At 39.1% G+C, this 21,564-nt stretch overlaps 1 protein-coding gene and 1 non-coding gene across 2 annotated transcripts in view; both read right to left on the minus strand.

Moving 5' to 3' along the window:
- MILR1 (mast cell immunoglobulin like receptor 1) overlaps nt 1-21,564 on the minus strand; it is a 35,983-nt gene that overhangs the window by 4,707 nt on the left and 9,712 nt on the right. Inside the window, exons 4-6 of the mRNA XM_075351496.1 lie at nt 17,120-17,398; nt 804-1,082; nt 550-676 (exon numbers count right to left, since the gene is read on the minus strand). Of these exons, the coding sequence (XP_075207611.1) occupies nt 550-676; nt 804-1,082; nt 17,120-17,398 (685 nt within the window). The remainder of the gene's footprint in view (nt 1-549; nt 677-803; nt 1,083-17,119; nt 17,399-21,564) is intronic.
- Nucleotides 8,778-8,850, minus strand: TRNAK-CUU (transfer RNA lysine (anticodon CUU)). Its single transcript has one exon. It is a non-coding gene; the product is annotated as a tRNA-Lys (tRNA).

Below are 21,564 nucleotides of genomic sequence, written 5' to 3' on the forward strand. Positions count from 1 at the left end.
ACTCTGCACACTCTACAATCGAGGCCGGCTCCTCCTTAGCACTCTGCACACTCTACAATCGAGGCTGGCTCCTGCGCTCTGCACACTCTACAATCGAGGCCGGCTCCTCCGCCGCACTCTGCACACTCTACAATCAATGCCGGCTCCTGCACTCTGCACACTCTACAATCAATGCTGGCTCCTGCACTCTGCACACTCTACAATCGAGGTTTGCTCCTCCACTGCGCATTGCACACTCTACAATCGAGGCTGGCTCCAGCGCTTTGCACACTCTACAATCGAGGCTGGCTCCTGCGCTTTGTACACACTACAATCGAGGCTGGCTCCTGCGCTTTGCACACTCTACAATCGAGGCCGGCTTCTGCGCTGCGCTCTGCATCCTCTACAATCAAGGATGGCTCCTCTGCTGCGCTCTGCACACTCTACAATCAAGGCCGGCTTCTGCGCTGCGCTCTGCATCCTCTACAATCAAGAATGGCTCCTCTGCTGCGCTCTGCACACTCTACAATGGAGGCTGGCTTCTCCAAGCCTCATCACATATGTAATTACCCAGGGGCTGTCCTCTCGCGACAGCATCGGCTGGAATACGCCATCAACTGCACCGTCAGGGTCAGAAGCAGGAGGTTGATGAAGATCAGGAGTCGGACACCGAGGAGAAGCCAGGGGGAGGTGGGGGCTGCAGAGAAAAGAGCAGGGGTCACACAGAGCTGGACACAGCCCCTCCGCCCCGGGACAGATGCCGCCACAGGTCCAGGCGGCTCCTGTAATCATCACCCCAGAGAGCAGGAGCCCCCGGCCCTCACCAGATAATACGAAGCTGAATGGCTCACTGAGCACAATGTCGCTCCCGCTGTGGTTCGCGGCACACGTGTACGGTCCGAGACTTGTGACATTGTGGATAATGGCGTGGAACATGGCACTTCTCTCTCTCCAGACGGTGGCGGAGCTGACGGCAGCGTTACCAAGCCGCAACGTGTAAGTGATAGGCAGAGATCCGAGTGCAGAGCTGCAATGTACGGGCTCCACGCTGCCGATGGTGGTGACAAGAGAGGAAACGGTCAACTGAGGCCTGGAAACCCTCTCTACAACACAGAAAAGAGGGTTCAAAATATACACACCGCCATATAGTGTGCTAAACAAGCGTAGCACGGGTCCAAAAGAAAGTACCATAGGGTATTATACTAGCAATACTGCAGTATTATAGAAGTAATATCACTGTACATAGGGGCAGTATTATAGTAGTTATATTCTTGTACATAGGGGCAGTATTATAGTAGTTATATTCTTGTACATAGGAGCAGTATTATAGTAGTTATATTCTTGTATATAGGGGGCAGTATTATAGTAGTTATATTCTTGTATATAGGGGCAGTATTATAGTAGTTATATTCTTGTATATAGGGGGCAGTATTATAGTAGTTATATTCTTGTATATAGGGGGCAGTATTATAGTAGTTATATTCTTGTATATAGGGGGCAGTATTATAGTAGTTATATTCTTGTATATAGGGGGCAGTATTATAGTAGTTATATTCTTGTATATAGGGGCAGTATTATAGTAGTTATATTCTTGTATATAGGGGCAGTATTATAGTAGTTATATTCTTGCACATAGGAGCAGTATTATAGTAGTTATATTCTTGTACATAGGGGCAGTATTATAGTAGTTATATTCTTGTACATAGGGGCAGTATTATAGTAGTTATATTCTTGTGTATAGGGGCAGTATTATAGTAGTTATATTCTTGTACATAGGGGGCAGTATTATAGTAGTTATATTCTTGTATATAGGGGGCAGTATTATAGTAGTTATATTATTGTAAATAGGGGTAGTATTATAGTAGTTATATTCTTGTACATAGGGGCAGTATTATAGTAGTTATATTCTTGTACATAGGGGCAGTATTATAGTAGTTATATTCTTGTACATAGGGGCAGTATTATAGTAGTTATATTCTTGTATATAGGGGGCAGTATTATAGTAGTTATATTATTGTAAATAGGGGTAGTATTATAGTAGTTATATTCTTGTACATAGGGGCAGTATTATAGTAGTTATATTCCTGTACATAGGGGCAGTATTATAGTAGTTATATTCTTGTATATAGGGGCAGTATTATAGTAGTTATATTCTTGTACATAGGGGCAGTATTATAGTAGTTATATTCTTGTATATAGGGGCAGTATTATAGTAGTTATATTCTTGTACATAGGAGCAATATTATAGTAGTTATATTCTTGTACATAGGGGCAGTATTATAGTAGTTATATTCTTGTACATAGGGGCAGTATTATAGTAGTTATATTCTTGTACATAGGGGCAGTATTATAGTAGTTATATTCTTGTACATAGGGGCAGTATTATAGTAGTTATATTCTTGTATATAGGGGCAGTATTATAGTAGTTATATTCTTGTACATAGGGGCAGTATTATAGTAGTTATATTCTTGTATATAGGGGACAGTATTATAGTAGTTATATTCTTGTATATAGGAGGCAGTATTATAGTAGTTATATTCTTGTATATAGGGGCAGTATTATAGTAGTTATATACTTGTATATAGGAGCAGTATTATAGTAGTTATATTCTTGTATATAGGGGCAGTATTATAGTAGTTATATTCTTGTATATAGGGGCAGTATTATAGTAGTTATATTCTTGTATATAGGAGGCAGTATTATAGTAGTTATATTCTTGTATATAGGGGCAGTATTATAGTAGTTATATTCTTGTATATAGGAGGCAGTATTATAGTAGTTATATTCTTGTATATAGGGGCAGTATTATAGTAGATATATTCTTGTATATAGGGGGCAGTATTATAGTAGTTATATTCTTGTATATAGGAGCAGTATTATAGTAGTTATATTCTTGTATATAGGAGGCAGTATTATAGTAGTTATATTCTTGTACATAGGGGACAGTATTATAGTAGTTATATTCTTGTATATAGGGAGCAGTATTATAGTAGATATATTCTTGTACATAGGGGCAGTATTATAGTAGTTATATTCTTGTATATAGGAGGCAGTATTATAGTAGTTATATTCTTGTATATAGGGGGCAGTATTATAGTAGATATATTCTTGTACATAGGGGGCAGTATTATAGTAGTTATATTCTTGTATATAGGAGCAGTATTATAGTAGTTATATTCTTGTACATAGGGGACAGTATTATAGTAGTTATATTCTTGTATATAGGGAGCAGTATTATAGTAGATATATTCTTGTACATAGGGGCAGTATTATAGTAGTTATATTCTTGTATATAGGAGGCAGTATTATAGTAGATATATTCTTGTACATAGGGCCAGTATTATAGTAGATATATTCTTGTACATAGGAGCAGTATTATAGTAGTCATATTCTTGTATATAGGAGCAGTATTATAGTAGTTATATTCTTGTACATAGGGGACAGTATTATAGTAGTTATATTCTTGTATATAGGGAGCAGTATTATAGTAGATATATTCTTGTACATAGGGGCAGTATTATAGTAGTTATATTCTTGTATATAGGGGCAGTATTATAGTAGATATATTCTTGTACATAGGGGCAGTATTATAGTAGTTATATTCTTGTATATAGGAGGCAGTATTATAGTAGTTATATTCTTGTATATAGGGGCAGTATTATACCGTAGTAGTTATATTCTTGTATATAGGGAGCAGTATTATAGTAGATATATTCTTGTATATAGGGGGCAGTATTATAGTAGTTATATTCTTGTATATAGGGGCAGTATTATAGTAGATATATTCTTGTACATAGGGGCAGTATTATAGTAGTTATATTCTTGTATATAGGAGGCAGTATTATAGTAGTTATATTCTTGTATATAGGGGCAGTATTATAGTAGTTATATTCTTGTGTATAGGGGCAGTATTATAGTAGTTATATTCTTGTACATAGGGGGCAGTATTATAGTAGTTATATTCTTGTATATAGGGGGCAGTATTATAGTAGTTATATTATTGTAAATAGGGGTAGTATTATAGTAGTTATATTCTTGTACATAGGGGCAGTATTATAGTAGTTATATTCTTGTACATAGGGGCAGTATTATAGTAGTTATATTCTTGTACATAGGGGCAGTATTATAGTAGTTATATTCTTGTATATAGGGGGCAGTATTATAGTAGTTATATTATTGTAAATAGGGGTAGTATTATAGTAGTTATATTCTTGTACATAGGGGCAGTATTATAGTAGTTATATTCCTGTACATAGGGGCAGTATTATAGTAGTTATATTCTTGTACATAGGGGCAGTATTATAGTAGTTATATTCTTGTACATAGGGGCAGTATTATAGTAGTTATATTCTTGTACATAGGGGCAGTATTATAGTAGTTATATTCTTGTACATAGGGGCAGTATTATAGTAGTTATATTCTTGTATATAGGGGCAGTATTATAGTAGTTATATTCTTGTACATAGGAGCAATATTATAGTAGTTATATTCTTGTACATAGGGGCAGTATTATAGTAGTTATATTCTTGTACATAGGGGCAGTATTATAGTAGTTATATTCTTGTACATAGGGGCAGTATTATAGTAGTTATATTCTTGTACATAGGGGCAGTATTATAGTAGTTATATTCTTGTATATAGGGGCAGTATTATAGTAGTTATATTCTTGTACATAGGGGCAGTATTATAGTAGTTATATTCTTGTATATAGGGGACAGTATTATAGTAGTTATATTCTTGTATATAGGAGGCAGTATTATAGTAGTTATATTCTTGTATATAGGGGCAGTATTATAGTAGTTATATACTTGTATATAGGAGCAGTATTATAGTAGTTATATTCTTGTATATAGGGGCAGTATTATAGTAGTTATATTCTTGTATATAGGGGCAGTATTATAGTAGTTATATTCATGTATATAGGAGGCAGTATTATAGTAGTTATATTCTTGTATATAGGGGCAGTATTATAGTAGTTATATTCTTGTATATAGGAGGCAGTATTATAGTAGTTATATTCTTGTATATAGGGGCAGTATTATAGTAGATATATTCTTGTATATAGGGGGCAGTATTATAGTAGTTATATTCTTGTATATAGGAGCAGTATTATAGTAGTTATATTCTTGTATATAGGAGGCAGTATTATAGTAGTTATATTCTTGTACATAGGGGACAGTATTATAGTAGTTATATTCTTGTATATAGGGAGCAGTATTATAGTAGATATATTCTTGTACATAGGGGCAGTATTATAGTAGTTATATTCTTGTATATAGGAGGCAGTATTATAGTAGTTATATTCTTGTATATAGGGGGCAGTATTATAGTAGATATATTCTTGTACATAGGGGGCAGTATTATAGTAGTTATATTCTTGTATATAGGAGCAGTATTATAGTAGTTATATTCTTGTACATAGGGGACAGTATTATAGTAGTTATATTCTTGTATATAGGGAGCAGTATTATAGTAGATATATTCTTGTACATAGGGGCAGTATTATAGTAGTTATATTCTTGTATATAGGAGGCAGTATTATAGTAGTTATATTCTTGTATATAGGGGGCAGTATTATAGTAGATATATTCTTGTACATAGGGCCAGTATTATAGTAGATATATTCTTGTACATAGGAGCAGTATTATAGTAGTTATATTCTTGTACATAGGGGCAGTATTATAGTAGTTATATTCTTGTACATAGGGGCAGTATTATAGTAGTTATATTCTTGTACATAGGGGCAGTATTATAGTAGTTATATTCTTGTACATAGGGGCAGTATTATAGTAGTTATATTCTTGTATATAGGGGCAGTATTATAGTAGTTATATTCTTGTACATAGGGGCAGTATTATAGTAGTTATATTCTTGTATATAGGGGACAGTATTATAGTAGTTATATTCTTGTATATAGGAGGCAGTATTATAGTAGTTATATTCTTGTATATAGGGGCAGTATTATAGTAGTTATATACTTGTATATAGGAGCAGTATTATAGTAGTTATATTCTTGTATATAGGGGCAGTATTATAGTAGTTATATTCTTGTATATAGGGGCAGTATTATAGTAGTTATATTCATGTATATAGGAGGCAGTATTATAGTAGTTATATTCTTGTATATAGGGGCAGTATTATAGTAGTTATATTCTTGTATATAGGAGGCAGTATTATAGTAGTTATATTCTTGTATATAGGGGCAGTATTATAGTAGATATATTCTTGTATATAGGGGGCAGTATTATAGTAGTTATATTCTTGTATATAGGAGCAGTATTATAGTAGTTATATTCTTGTATATAGGAGGCAGTATTATAGTAGTTATATTCTTGTACATAGGGGACAGTATTATAGTAGTTATATTCTTGTATATAGGGAGCAGTATTATAGTAGATATATTCTTGTACATAGGGGCAGTATTATAGTAGTTATATTCTTGTATATAGGAGGCAGTATTATAGTAGTTATATTCTTGTATATAGGGGGCAGTATTATAGTAGATATATTCTTGTACATAGGGGGCAGTATTATAGTAGTTATATTCTTGTATATAGGAGCAGTATTATAGTAGTTATATTCTTGTACATAGGGGACAGTATTATAGTAGTTATATTCTTGTATATAGGGAGCAGTATTATAGTAGATATATTCTTGTACATAGGGGCAGTATTATAGTAGTTATATTCTTGTATATAGGAGGCAGTATTATAGTAGTTATATTCTTGTATATAGGGGGCAGTATTATAGTAGATATATTCTTGTACATAGGGCCAGTATTATAGTAGATATATTCTTGTACATAGGAGCAGTATTATAGTAGTTATATTCTTGTATATAGGAGCAGTATTATAGTAGTTATATTCTTGTACATAGGGGACAGTATTATAGTAGTTATATTCTTGTACATAGGGGGCAGTATTATAGTAGATATATTCTTGTATATAGGGGGCAGTATTATAGTAGTTATATTCTTGTATATAGGAGGCAGTATTATAGTAGTTATATTCTTGTATATAGGGGCAGTATTATAGTAGTTATATTCTTGTATATAGGGAGCAGTATTATAGTAGATATATTCTTGTATATAGGGGGCAGTATTATAGTAGTTATATTCTTGTATATAGGGGCAGTATTATAGTAGATATATTCTTGTACATAGGGGCAGTATTATAGTAGTTATATTCTTGTATATAGGAGGCAGTATTATAGTAGTTATATTCTTGTATATAGGGGCAGTATTATAGTAGTTATATTCTTGTATATAGGGGCAGTATTATAGTAGTTATATTCTTGTATATAGGGGGCTGTATTATAGTAGTTATATTCTTGTATATAGGGGCAGTATTATAGTAGTTATATTCTTGTATATAGGGAGCAGTATTATAGTAGTTATATTCTTGTATATAGGGGTAGTATTATAGTAGTTATATTCTTGTACATAGGGGACAGTATTATAGTAGTTATATTCTTGTATATAGGGGCAGTATTATAGTAGTTATATTCTTGAATATAGGAGGCAGTATTATAGTAGTTATATTCTTGTATATAGGGGCAGTATTATAGTAGTTATATTCTTGTATATAGGGGCAGTATTATAGTAGTTATATTCTTGTATATAGGGGTAGTATTATAGTAGTTATATTCTTGTACATAGGGGACAGTATTATAGTAGTTATATTCTTGTACATAGGGGACAGTATTATAGTAGTTATATACTTGTATATAGGAGCAGTATTATAGTAGTTATATTCTTGTATATAGGGGGCAGTATTATAGTAGTTATATACTTGTATATAGGAGCAGTATTATAGTAGTTATATTCTTGTATATAGGAGGCAGTATTATAGTAGTTATATTCTTGTACATAGGGGCAGTATTATGGTAATTATATTCCTGTACATAGGGGCAGTATTATAGTAGTTATATTCTTGTATATAGGAGCAGTATTATAGTAGTTATATTCCTGTATATAGGGGCAGTATTATAGTAGTTATATTCTTGTATATAGGGGCAGTATTATAGTAGTTATATTCTTGTATATAGGAGCAGTATTATAGTAGTTATATTCTTGTATATAGGGGGCAGTATTATAGTAGTTATATTCTTGTACATACGGGCAGTATTATAGTAGTTATATTCTTGTATATAGGGGCAGTATTATAGTAGTTATATTCTTGTATATAGGAGCAGTATTATAGTAGTTATATTCCTGTATATAGGGGCAGTATTATAGTAGTTATATTCTTGTATATAGGGGCAGTATTATAGTAGTTATATTCTTGTACATAGGGGGCAGTATTATAGTGTTATGGACAAGATTATGAATTATTATGAGTATATAAGAGTTACATGGAGATATCCATAAAGAACAAGATTTAAGATGCTGTTTCAGACTGTGTACCCCACCTAGTTCTGCATTTGGACATAAGACTCAGACAGACAGTCTGGGCTATTCTTGTGACAAGTGAATCATGCTGACATTGCTTAATATAAATGAGGAACCAAGCACATTACAGTAAATTGTATATCACAGAATAAGCTGTTCTACTTTATCCAATAGGAGACGTGTTACGTATTCTTGGCACCTAGCCAATAAGCCCGGTTATATATACCTGTACAAACTTCCGGAATAAAGGAGTCTTACTTTCTATTCATATCTGAGTACGTCTCTGGTGTGGGTGAAAGAGAGTGGTTATGCATGCAACCACGGGTGACTCATAATTTGGACTGCAGACAGTTTAAGAGGGATGCACGACTGAATGGCATCAACCTAAATTAAGGCCTTATCATTTGGCGCCCAACGTGGGGCTCGAACCCACGGCCCTGAGATTAAGAGTCTCATGCTCTACCGACTGAGCTAGCCGGGTTTTCTATCCACAGGTGCAGTGTTGTATAAGTTGCTTTCACAGCAGTGTTGTATAAAGTGGGGGACTGACCCTGGCTGTTACCTGGTACGGTGTTTCTGCTAAGCAGTGAGTTGAACGTGGTATGCGTACTCATTGGTCTTGTTTTAGTGGATGTCAGTGTATTCTTACCTAGGATTGAATATACTGGGGAAAACCCTTGATTTTAGGCTTAATCATTGAATATTGATGTTCTGGACGGATTTGTTCAAATAAGGTGTATGTAGTGTGAACAGAGGTTACTAGTACATGAAGTAAGAGATAGTGAGGGTGAATTTAGTATCTATCACCCACGTGACACCTCTTCCTGGTAGGACAACCCGTTTGTGTTGTGGATGTGGACTGAGGTAGAAATTCTGTGTATTCCGTGGATGTGTATAGTCGCTGGTCCAGAAGAGGAAGTGGATTACGGCAGACCAGACATCCAGGTTGACATGTTAGTTTAGGGAGTTTACCCTTTGAATATGGGGTCTAATCAGTCCACACCTGTCAAGTTAACAGCAGAAGAATTAGTAAGCGAGCAAAAAGGTAAAAAGTATATTAAAAACATGAAGTTGCTCCTTCAGTGATCACTGCAAAGAGAGGGAGATTAGAGGAGCAAGAATGGAAAGATGTTTTGTTAAATAAGCGAGGGATTTTGAAAGATAAAGATCTCCTTATGGATGCTGAGGCATGGTATAGAACGTCAAAAGATGTTAGAAAATTGGCATGGAAAGAGGAATGGGATAGAGATGGTAGATATTTCTATATTGCACCAGATCAGAAAATGGCACCTCAGGAAGTGGCCAAGCCCATTAGGAAACAACGCCCCCCTCCTCATAAGTCGTCCCCAGAGGGTTGGACTTGTGTAGTTGTCCCCCTGCCCACCAAACGCCCTCCCTAGCCTGCCCAGACGTCATTTCAGGTTGGGCCGCACCTAGTTCCCTTTTCCAGCCATCTTCAGTCCCAAGGCCTCTGGCCTATTTGTTGCTGGAGCAACAGAAGCCACCGAGGGGGGGCAGGAAGATGACAATGATTTAACAATGATTCACCCCGCCACCAGAACTGATTTGTATAGGCTCACCCAGATTAAAGCTGGGGATTCTTTCTGGCCAGTAATGGAGCCAGGTTTGCAGTGAGGGTGCATGTACCTTATCACCCAAGTGACCCTGGAAGATGTTTTATGTATAATGTACGCAGTTTTTGGTGTATAACACCGTAGGGTTGAAATTGAAAGGGAAAAAAAAGGAACTAAGAGCAGTGTTAGTTTCTATTTCAGTGTCCTGTGAATGAAGTTCTGTGAAGTTCAATTGTAAATGACACACGTATGTTGAAATGGAGAATTCTCCCAAAGGGGGGAGATTAGATGAGAATTGATGAGTAATTTTGAATCTAGTAACTACACTATGTGTATTTTACCTGTCTGTGAAAATAAGAAACATAAGCTGATATATAGGGTGGACTTGTGTGCTGTCTGTGGAGCACTGTGTCCACGTAAGCCCACCCTATTATTTCTGTTCTGAATATAGATTTCTTTCTGTCACTCCGTGTTTTACCCAGCCCTGGGTGGAGTATGGTATGGGGATATTATAGCAGGGACTGCAGAGGGGGGACATAGGGACCTGAAACACACACTCCGTTTTTGGTCATATATGCAGTTGTTCTCCATTGTGTTCCCACTAATGAACCTTAGCAGAGGTTATTGCTGATAGTCCTGTGGAAACCTTTTCCCTTCACTTTTGCATGTTTGTTTTTGCTGTATCTAGTATACAGTCTAGACCATATAGACTGCTCACTATTAGTCCTGGTGGACAGTGAATATTTTTTCTGCCTATGGCAGTTGCTGCTTAGCCTGGTTTTGAGATATTTTCACTTGTATGTTATCCTGCCGGTAGCTTGCACAAGAGTTCCCTGATAGAGAGGGTGGAGGTTCATGTGGTCCCAAGGGGACATTGATCATCAGGAGTTGGCATATATTAGGGTTTTTCGTTGGCAGCACCCAGTAATCCTTTGTTTCTTAGTTTGCAGGGTCTGACAGGAGAGAGGGATACGCTGGAGGCCCGACCCTGACCACCATCAGGTCTACCGTCGGGATGAGGGAGAGTGCAGGGCCCCCAGTTACAGGGTCAGCACAGGAGAGGTAGAGTAGATACGCTCCACTGCTTTTTCCTAGTTGTGTATATGTAGTCAGGGGGTGCTGCTTGCTAGTTTCCAAACACTCTTGTGCTTTTCTCTTTCCCCGGGGTTTTAGGGAGTCTTAGTTTTTAGAATTTCAGTGTTCTCCTGACCCCAAAGTTACACTCATTGCTCTTTCTTACAAACCTGGGTATAGTCCTTTGTATCAGGTCTCCGAGAGCCCATATGCAAACAACTACAGCTGGTAAAGACCAGGACACCCTCCTTCAAATGGCAAGACGTATGGAGATGAATCTAGCAGCTTACAAGATCACCCCACATACAGATGAGCTACAGTCACAGTCACCTGAAGAGTATCATCACGTCATCTCCAGCCCAGAAGTCATTCTACCTGTTTGCCATGGAGGAAGACCGCGGCCCTTTGAACACTACTCAGCCAGATTGAACACCTACCTAAAGCACCAGTTGAAGATCAGTGCCCGTATGACATCATCGCTCCCTGACAAAGTCACCATCTCCCGGTGTGCGGTCCTTAATCCTGCTGAACTTCTCCCTCTTCCAAGGGGGGAGTGTCCCACCTCTGACACCTTGGTGGAAGAGGTAGTCGACTCTGGCATAGCTGAAACTCTGGATTCGATACAGTGACGGATACACCTTTGGACCCTGACTTAACCCCTTTGCGGATGGATCAAGATGTGCATCAAGAAGACGGTTCCACATGGGTATGGTGCTGGTAGCAGAAGACGCTGTGCTGATAGAGCAGTCGCTACCTGCATGCCTGTCTGTGAAGAAGCAGATGTATGTGCTCTCGCTGAAGCCTGCAAGATGGCAGCCAGCATCTACTCTGTGGAGGACAAGAGACTTGATCACTGCCAATGGAACTGTACGCCGCCATGAGGCCATAGAAGAACGGATGGAAGCTTTGCTATTGCCAGACAGAGTCGCGGTGAGCAGGGTTGAGGCCTACATTGGAGGAGTCAAGGGAAGCAGTAAGAAGTGCCCTCACTGACAGAACAGCCAAAGAAGCCCCAAGACCACTTACCAGAGAAACAGTCAGTCAATCTGAGCTTTTTGAATGACCCCGATGTGAAGAAGAAAGGAAAGATGGAAAGTCTTGAGAAAACATTGTCCTGACCCTACAAGAGCAAGTCTCAGAAGAAGAAGAGGACTGAGATAGGGTGCAGCTGTGGGCTCCCGGAGACCATGGAAAGTGGCTAGTGACCTGCTTTCACTGCCAGCCAGAGATATGGCAGGCCTTAGACACAGAACTGACTCTACACACCCCATACCAGCCACAGAATAGAGGGAAGGTTGGGAGGATGGGGCAGTGTAGAAAGCAAGGGCATGAGAGTCTTCCCCTTGCATTGTTCAGTGTCAGACACACCCCAGCAGGGATCACTAGGTTGAGACCCTATGAAATCCTGTTTAGAAGAACCCCCAGATACTTCAACTAAGCTTGTTGTTTGTTTAAACATTTGCCTAATACACGTTTTGAGTTTTCTCCTCCAGATCCAACCAGATCTAGATTTTTCTCTCTTTCCTTTTCTCTCTCTCCTCTTTTCCTCTCTCTTCCTCTCTTTCTCTCTCTTCCTCTCTTCTCAATCTTTCTCTCTCTTCTCTCACTCTTTTCCTTCGGACGAAGATCCATGCATTCCACAACAAAGAGATGTCGGACCTGAGACCAGGAGATGGCTGTCTTCTCTCTTCTACCCGATACTTTGTGCCAGGATGATGATATCTAAGCATGTGGACCGGAAGACGACTGTGCATCCCACCTTTGATGTCCCACCATTACCGCCTGAGGACTGAGGAGCATGAGACTCTGAGTGAAACCAACCCTGATAAATATTAGCCAATTAGAGGACTACTGCCACGCTCCCCCTTCCTGAATAACGTGTGCCAGCGGAACATAGCCATGAGGACAGTCTAGAGAATACGGTCAGGATCTGGCTTCCTATGCATAGTCTGTTGGGTGGGGAGATTCATCCACAAGGGATGGGGTATCTCGTATGTGAGTGAGGTAACCATCGGCATTAGGACAGATCAATAGACCTGGAAAAGTAAGGAAAGACTTTTTGGCTATCTCCAAAGGGGGGAATGTTATGGACAAGATTATGAATTATTATGAGTATATAAGAGTTACATGGAGATATCCATAAAGAACAGGATTTAAGATGCTGTTTCAGACTGTGTACCCCACCTAGTTCTGCATTTGCACATAAGACTCAGACAGTCTGGGCTATTCTTGTGACAAGTGAATCATGCTGACATTGCTTAATATAAATGAGGAACCAAGCACATTACAGTAAATTGTTTATCACAGAATAAGCTGTTCTACTTTATCCAATAGGAGACGTGTTACGTATTCTTGGCACCTAGCCAATAAGCCCGGTTATATATACCTGTACAAACTTCCGGAATAAAGGAGTCTTACTTTCTATTCATATCTGAGTACGTCTCTGGTGTGGGTGAAAGAGAGTGGTTATGCATGCTACCACGGGTGACTCATAATTTGGACTGCAGACAGTTTAAGAGGGATGCACGACTGAATGGCATCAACCTAAATTAAGGCCTTATCAATAGTAGTTATATTCTTGTATATAGGATCAGTATTATAGTAGGTTTATTCTTGTACATAGGGGCAGTATTATAGTAGTTATATTCTTGTATATAGGAGCAGTATTATAGTAGTTATATTCTTGTATATAGGGGGCAGTATTATAGTAGTTATATTCTTGTATATAGGGAGCAGTATTATAGTAGTTATATTCTTGTATATAGTGGCAGTATTATAGTAGTTATATTCTTGTATATAGGGCGCAGTATTATAGTAGTTATATTCTTGTATATAGGGGGCAGTATTATAGTAGTTATATTCTTGTATATAGGAGCAGTATTATAGTAGTTATATTCTTGTACATAGGGGCAGTATTATAGTAGTTATATTCCTGTACATAGGGGCAGTATTATAGTAGTTATATTCTTGTATATAGGGGGCAGTATTATAGTAGTTATATTCTTGTACATAGGGGCAGTATTATAGTAGTTATATTCTTGTATATAGGAGCAGTATTATAGTAGTTATATTCTTGTATATAGGAGCAGTATTATAGTAGTTATATTCTTGTATATAGGGGCAGTATTATAGTAGTTATATTCTTGTATATAGGAGCAGTATTATAGTAGTTATATTCTTGTATATAGGGGCAGTATTATAGTAGTTATATTCTTGTATATAGGGGCAGTATTATAGTAGTTATATTCTTGTATATAGGAGCAGTATTATAGTAGGTTTATTCTTGTACATAGGGGGCAGTATTGTAATAGTTATATTCTTGTACATAGGGGGCAGTATTATAGTAGTTATATTCTTGTATATAGGGGCAGTATTATAGTAGTTATATTCTTGTATATAGGGGGCAGTATTATAATAGTTATATTCTTGTACATAGGAGGCAGTATTATAGTAGTTATATTCTTGTATATAGGGGCAGTATTATAGTAGTTATATTCTTGTATATAGGGGGCAGTATTATAATAGTTATATTCTTGTACATAGGGGGCAGTATTATAGTAGTTATATTCTTGCATATAGGGGCAGTATTATAGCAGTTATATTCTTGTATATAGGGGCAGTATTATAGTAGTTATATTCTTGTACATAGGGGGCAGTATTATAGTAGTTATATTCTTGTACATAGGAGCAGTATTATAGTAGTTATATTCTTGTACATAGGGAGCAGTATTATAGTAGTTATATTCTTGTATATAGGGGGCAGTATTATAGTAGTTATATTCTTGTATATAGGGGTCAGTATTATAGTAGTTATATTCTTGTATATAGGGGGCAGTATTATAGTAGTTATATTCTTGTATATAGGGGGCAGTATTATAGTAGTTATATTCTTGTACATAGGGAGCAGTATTATAGTAGTTATATTCTTGTATATAGGGGGCAGTATTATAGTAGTTATATTCTTGTATATAGGGGTCAGTATTGTCAAGGGAGGAATTTGCGTTGAAGACTGCTAATGGAGCCTTCGTTTGGGATATCCAGAGACGGTGCCATATTAGCTGTATATCAGTGCCTACATATCAATGTATATAAGACAAAGAACACAGACATGCTCTCTTTTCAGCCAGCGTCACCAACTAAGCTAGTTTAATAAGATAGATCCAATTATACCGTAAGCATGAATAACCTTGAAGCTAACAAGGAGTGCTTTTCACTCCCCAATATCTCACATCACATTGCCTGCCTCCCGTACATTCCTTCTATGTGAACATTACTGATAACACTTTTTACAGCTTCACATTCTGGCTTCATCATCTTTGGTTAACTCCTTCATGATTATACAACTTTGAATTATACTATAGGTCTGTGCAATAGCTACATAGACAGACAGATAATTATACAACTACATCTACATTTTGATTATTTATATACACAGATATTCTTATTTTGTTTAAACAAACATACTACAGCTCAGGTGACCTCCACAGTATTATAGTAGTTATATTCTTGTACATAGGGGCAGTATTATAGTAGTTGTATTCTTGTACATAGGGGGCAGTATTATAGTAGTTATATTCTTGTATATAGGGGCAGTATTATAGTAGTTATATTCTTGTACATAGGGGCAGTATTATAGTGGTTGTATTCTTGTACATAGGGGGCAGTATTATAGTAGTTATATTCTTGTATATAGGGGCAGTATTATAGTAGTTATATTCTTGAATATAGGAGGCAGTATTATAGTAGTTATATTCTTGTATATAGGGGCAGTATTATAGTAGTTATATTCTTGTATATAGGGGGCAGTATTATAGTAGTTATATTCTTGTACATAGGGAGCAGTATTATAGTAGTTATATTCTTGTATATAGGGGGCAGTATTATAGTAGTTATATTCTTGTATATAGGGGTCAGTATTGTCAAGGGAGGAATTTGCGTTGAAGACTGCTAATGGAGCCTTCGTTTGGGATATCCAGAGACGGTGCCATATTAGCTGTATATCAGTGCCTACATATCAATGTATATAAGACAAAGAACACAGACATGCTCTCTTTTCAGCCAGCGTCACCAACTAAGCTAGTTTAATAAGATAGATCCAATTATACCGTAAGCATGAATAACCTTGAAGCTAACAAGGAGTGCTTTTCACTCCCCAATATCTCACATCACATTGCCTGCCTCCCGTACATTCCTTCTATGTGAACATTACTGATAACACTTTTTACAGCTTCACATTCTGGCTTCATCATCTTTGGTTAACTCCTTCATGATTATACAACTTTGAATTATACTATAGGTCTGTGCAATAGCTACATAGACAGACAGATAATTATACAACTACATCTACATTTTGATTATTTATATACACAGATATTCTTATTTTGTTTAAACAAACATACTACAGCTCAGGTGACCTCCACAGTATTATAGTAGTTATATTCTTGTACATAGGGGCAGTATTATAGTAGTTGTATTCTTGTACATAGGGGGCAGTATTATAGTAGTTATATTCTTGTATATAGGGGCAGTATTATAGTAGTTATATTCTTGTACATAGGGGCAGTATTATAGTGGTTGTATTCTTGTACATAGGGGGCAGTATTATAGTAGTTATATTCTTGTATATAGGGGCAGTATTATAGTAGTTATATTCTTGTATATAGGGGCAGTATTATAGTAGTTATATTCTTGTACATAGGGGCAGTATTATAGTAGTTATATTCTTGTACATAGGGGGCAGTATTATAGTAGTTATATTCTTGTATATAGGGGCAGTATTATAGTAGTTATATTCTTGTATATAGGGGCAGTATTATAGTAGTTATATTCTTGTATATAGGGGCAGTATTATAGTAGTTATATTCTTGTATATAGGGAGCAGTATTATAGTAGTTATATTCCTGTACATAGGGGCAGTATTATAGTAGTTATATTCTTGTATATAGGGGGCAGTATTATAGTAGTTATATTCTTGTATATAGGGGCAGTATTATAGTAGTTATATTCTTGTACATGGGAGCAGTATTATAGTAGTTATATTCCTGTATATAGGGGCAGTATTATATAGGAAGTTCTATATTTGGGGTTGTATGATATACGCACCTTGCAGTATGTATGTAAACCCCGCGCTGTACGATGTATACTTGAGGCTGTTGTTCGCTTTACACTTATACTGCCCCAGTCTGGTCTCGTTGTAGATGGTGACGGTGAAGGTGGATCCTCGCTCCTTTGTCGCCGTCTTCTTATCCACAGTCGTCTGGTTGAGGAATAAGGTGTAGGTGATGGGGAGGGATCCGTTCCTGCAGACGCAGTGTATGGTCTCCGTCTCTCCGATCATTGTGTAGGGAGATCGGACCTTCAGCTCCGTCTGTGATAACCTTTCTGAAACAAATTCACATTCGATGACAACATTTCATAGAGATCCAGAGGAGAAGATCTGGGCCACAGAAAAGTTATAACATCTATACATTTTCTTTTGGTACACCTCCTAAAATCTCTTGAGATCCAATAGATCCCAGAAACTGCACCATCCTTATCAGCCAATCAGAGAGCCTCTGTGTCTGGGCTCTGCTGTGATTGGAGAATAGCTGATGATATAGGATCTCTGTGATCTACAACCACAAGCATTTTACCTTCTACCACCATGGATTTCATCATTACGTCTACATGATCAAAGACTTTTTAAAACACCAGAGATATCACCAATAATCCATATACTACACTAGACCACCAGGGATGCTTTCAGGGCCAGAATGGCAATTCTGGCAAATGCCAGATAGGCCGGGCCAGCTGAGGGCCACATCAATTACTGTGAACAGCTGTGGTGGAGCACAGAGACATCACTTCATCATAGTGTTTGGGCTGTGGGGGACCATCATAGTATATGGAGGGCTGTGGGGGACCATCATACTATATGGAGGGCTGTGGGGGACCATCATACTATATGGAGGGCTTTGAGGGACCATCATACTATATGGAGGGCTTTGAGGGACCATCATACTATATGGAGGGCTGTGGGGGACCATCATACTATATGGAGGGCTGTGGGGGACCATCATACTATATGGAGGGCTGTGGGGGACCATCATACTATATGGAGGGCTTTGAGGGACCATCATACTATATGGAGGGCTGTGGGGGACCATCATACTATATGGAGGGCTGTGGGGGACCATCATACTATATGGAGGGCTTTGAGGGACCATCATACTATATGGAGGGCTGTGGGGGACCATCATAGTATATGGAGGGCTGTTGGGGACCATCATACTATATGGAGGACAGTAGGGGACCATCATACTATATGGAGGGCTTTGAGGGGCCATCATACTATATGGAGGGCTGTGGGGGACCATCATACTATATGGAGGGCTGTGGGGGACCATCATACTATATGGAGGGCTGTGGGGGACCATCATACTATATGGAGGGCTGTAGGGGACCATCATACTATATGGAGGGCTGTGAGGGACTATCTTACTATATGGAGGGCTGTGGGGGATCATCATACTATATGGAGGGCTGTGGGGGACCATCATAGTATATGGAGGGCTGTGAGGGACTATCATACTATATGGAGGGCTGTGGGCGACCATCATACTATATGGAGGGCTGTGGGAGACCATCATAGTATATGGACGGCTGTGGGCGACCATCATACTATATGGAGGGCTGTGGGGGACCATCATACTATATGGAGAGCTGTGGGGGACCATCATACTTTATGGAGGGCTGTAGGGGACCATCATACTATATGGAGGGCTGTGGGGGACCATCATACTATATGGAGGGCTGTAGGGGACCATCATACTATATGGAGGGCTGTGAGGGACTATCATACTATATGAACGGCTGTGGAGGACCATCATACTATATGGAGGCCTGTGAGGGACTATCATACTATATGAACGGCTGTGGGGACCATCATACTATATGGAGGGCTGTGAGGGACCATCATACTATATGGAGGGCTGTGGGAGACCATCATAGTATATGGACGGCTGTGGGCGACCATCATACTATATGGAGGGCTGTGGGGGACCATCATACTATATGGAGAGCTGTGGGGGACCATCATACTTTATGGAGGGCTGTAGGGGACCATCATACTATATGGAGGGCTGTGGGGGACCATCATACTATATGGAGGGCTGTAGGGGACCATCATACTATATGGAGGGCTGTGAGGGACTATCATACTATATGAACGGCTGTGGAGGACCATCATACTATATGGAGGCCTGTGAGGGACTATCATACTATATGAACGGCTGTGGGGACCATCATACTATATGGAGGGCTGTGAGGGACCATCATACTATATGGAGGGCTGTGGGGGACCATCATACTATATGGAGGGCTGTGGGGACCATCATACTATATGGACGGCTGTGGGGGACCATCATACTATGTGGAGGGCTGTGGGGGACCATCATACTATATGGAGGGCTGTAGGGGACCATCATAGTATATGGAGGGCTGTGAGGGACTATCATACTATATAGATGGCTGTGGAGGACCATCATACTATATGGAGGGCTGTGAGGGACTATCATACTATATGAACGGCTGTGGGGACCATCATACTATATGGAGGGCTGTGAGGGACCATCATACTATATGGAGGGCTGTGGGGGACCATCATACTATATGGAGGGCTGTGGGGACCATCATACTATATGGACGGCTGTGGGGGACCATCATACTATATGGAGGGCTGTGGGGGACCATCATACTATATGGAGGGCTGTGGGGGACCATCATACTATATGGAGGGCTGTGGGGGACCATCATACTATATGGAGGGCAGTAGAGGACCATCATACTATATGGAGGGCTTTGAGGGACCATCATACTATATGGAGGGCTGTGGGGGACCATCATACTATATGGAGGGCTGTGGGGGACCATCATACTATATGGAGGGCAGTAGGGGACCATCATACTATATGGAGGGCTGTGGGGGACCATCATACTATATGGAGGGCTGTGGGGGACCATCATACTATATGGAGGGCTGTGGGGGACCATCATACTATATGGAGGGCAGTAGGGGACCATCATACTATATGGAGGGCTGTGGGGGACCATCATACTATATGGAGGGCTATGTTAGACCATCATACTGTGCTGGTGCTGTGTGGAAAGCCATTATAATGTCTGTGGAGACCATCATACTTTATGGAGGCTTTGGGATAACCATCATACTAAGTGGGGAGCTGTGGAGACCGTCATGCTGTGGAAGGAGTATCATACTGTGTGGGAAGCTATGCTGGACATTATACTGTGTGGGGGTCAGTGATGGCAGTCATAATGTGTGGGGGGTTGTGGTGACCATTATACTGTGTAGGGTCACAACAGCTTGCCTGATAACAAGCCCTCCGGTGCACCAATCTGCGCCTCTACCATGCGCTGTCTGAGATCAATCCCCAGAGCACCCACCACCACCCCTTCACTAAAAATTCTGACGGGATTTTTGTCCCTCAAAACTTCTTGATAAAGCATCAGCCTTAAAAGTTTTTGTTCCAGGGAGATACATCACAGAAAAACTGAACTGAGTGGAAAACAAAAAGGGCCCACCGGGGCAGTGTTCAATCATTTTACGGGGTCAACATACAGCAGATTCTTGTGATCAGTAAAACTTTATGCCTAGCCCCCTCGAAAGATCTCCCGACAGCCAAAAGATCCCAGTCACCTGTATCGTAATTGGACTTTGCTTGTGAGAAAGTCTGAGAGAAAAAACACAAGGATGACGGTAACCATATTTACCTTGTGAGAGAATGGCACCCATCGCCAAAAAAGAGGAGTCAACCTCAACCACAAAAGGTCAAATCCACCTTAGGATGACCGAGGACCGGAGACTTTTAGAAAGCCGTCTGGAGAGGCACAAAGCCTCAGTAGGCCAGGCGGAAAAGTCAGTCTCCATTTTTTTTTTTTTTATAAATCAAAAAATTTTATTAGGGACATTATAGTCATAACAGATCATGGCGTCATCAGAATGCAATATATATCAAGGTTCACACTATTCTTTATATAACTAAACAGAGCCCGTCACTTTTGGGTTTCTGTAGACCCTGTGGACCAGAAATGGTTGCAACCTTCTCTGGGTCGTATTAATGGGAAGTGCTTTAATGGACTCTAGAATACTTTCCCATTCATCTGGGGTGATAGGACCAACATCCCTCTCCCACCCTAACTTTGTGTTACCCATAGGGTCCCCCAAGATGCCCCCCAGTAAGGAGGTATACAATAAGGAGATGATTCCCTTTGTAGCACTAGAGTGTAATACACATTCCAAGATCCCACTGTGTGACACAGACAATTCTCTCGTATGCCCATGAATTTCTATGGCATGCCTCAATTGTAAGTACCTGAAAAAAATCAGAGTTTGGTAAACCAAAGTCCTTGCTTCAGCTGTTCAACTGAGAGGAACAAAGCTGATACACCCATCTCAAGCCCACCCGCCTCCATTCTCCAAAACCCTTGTGACTGTGGGATATGGTGGGTTACGTATTTTCAGATGTTGGGAGTGTTGCCTTGTGTGTATA

Source organism: Anomaloglossus baeobatrachus, chromosome 5 (assembly GCF_048569485.1).
Source record: "Anomaloglossus baeobatrachus isolate aAnoBae1 chromosome 5, aAnoBae1.hap1, whole genome shotgun sequence".
NCBI classification, from domain to species: Eukaryota; Metazoa; Chordata; class Amphibia; order Anura; family Aromobatidae; genus Anomaloglossus; species Anomaloglossus baeobatrachus.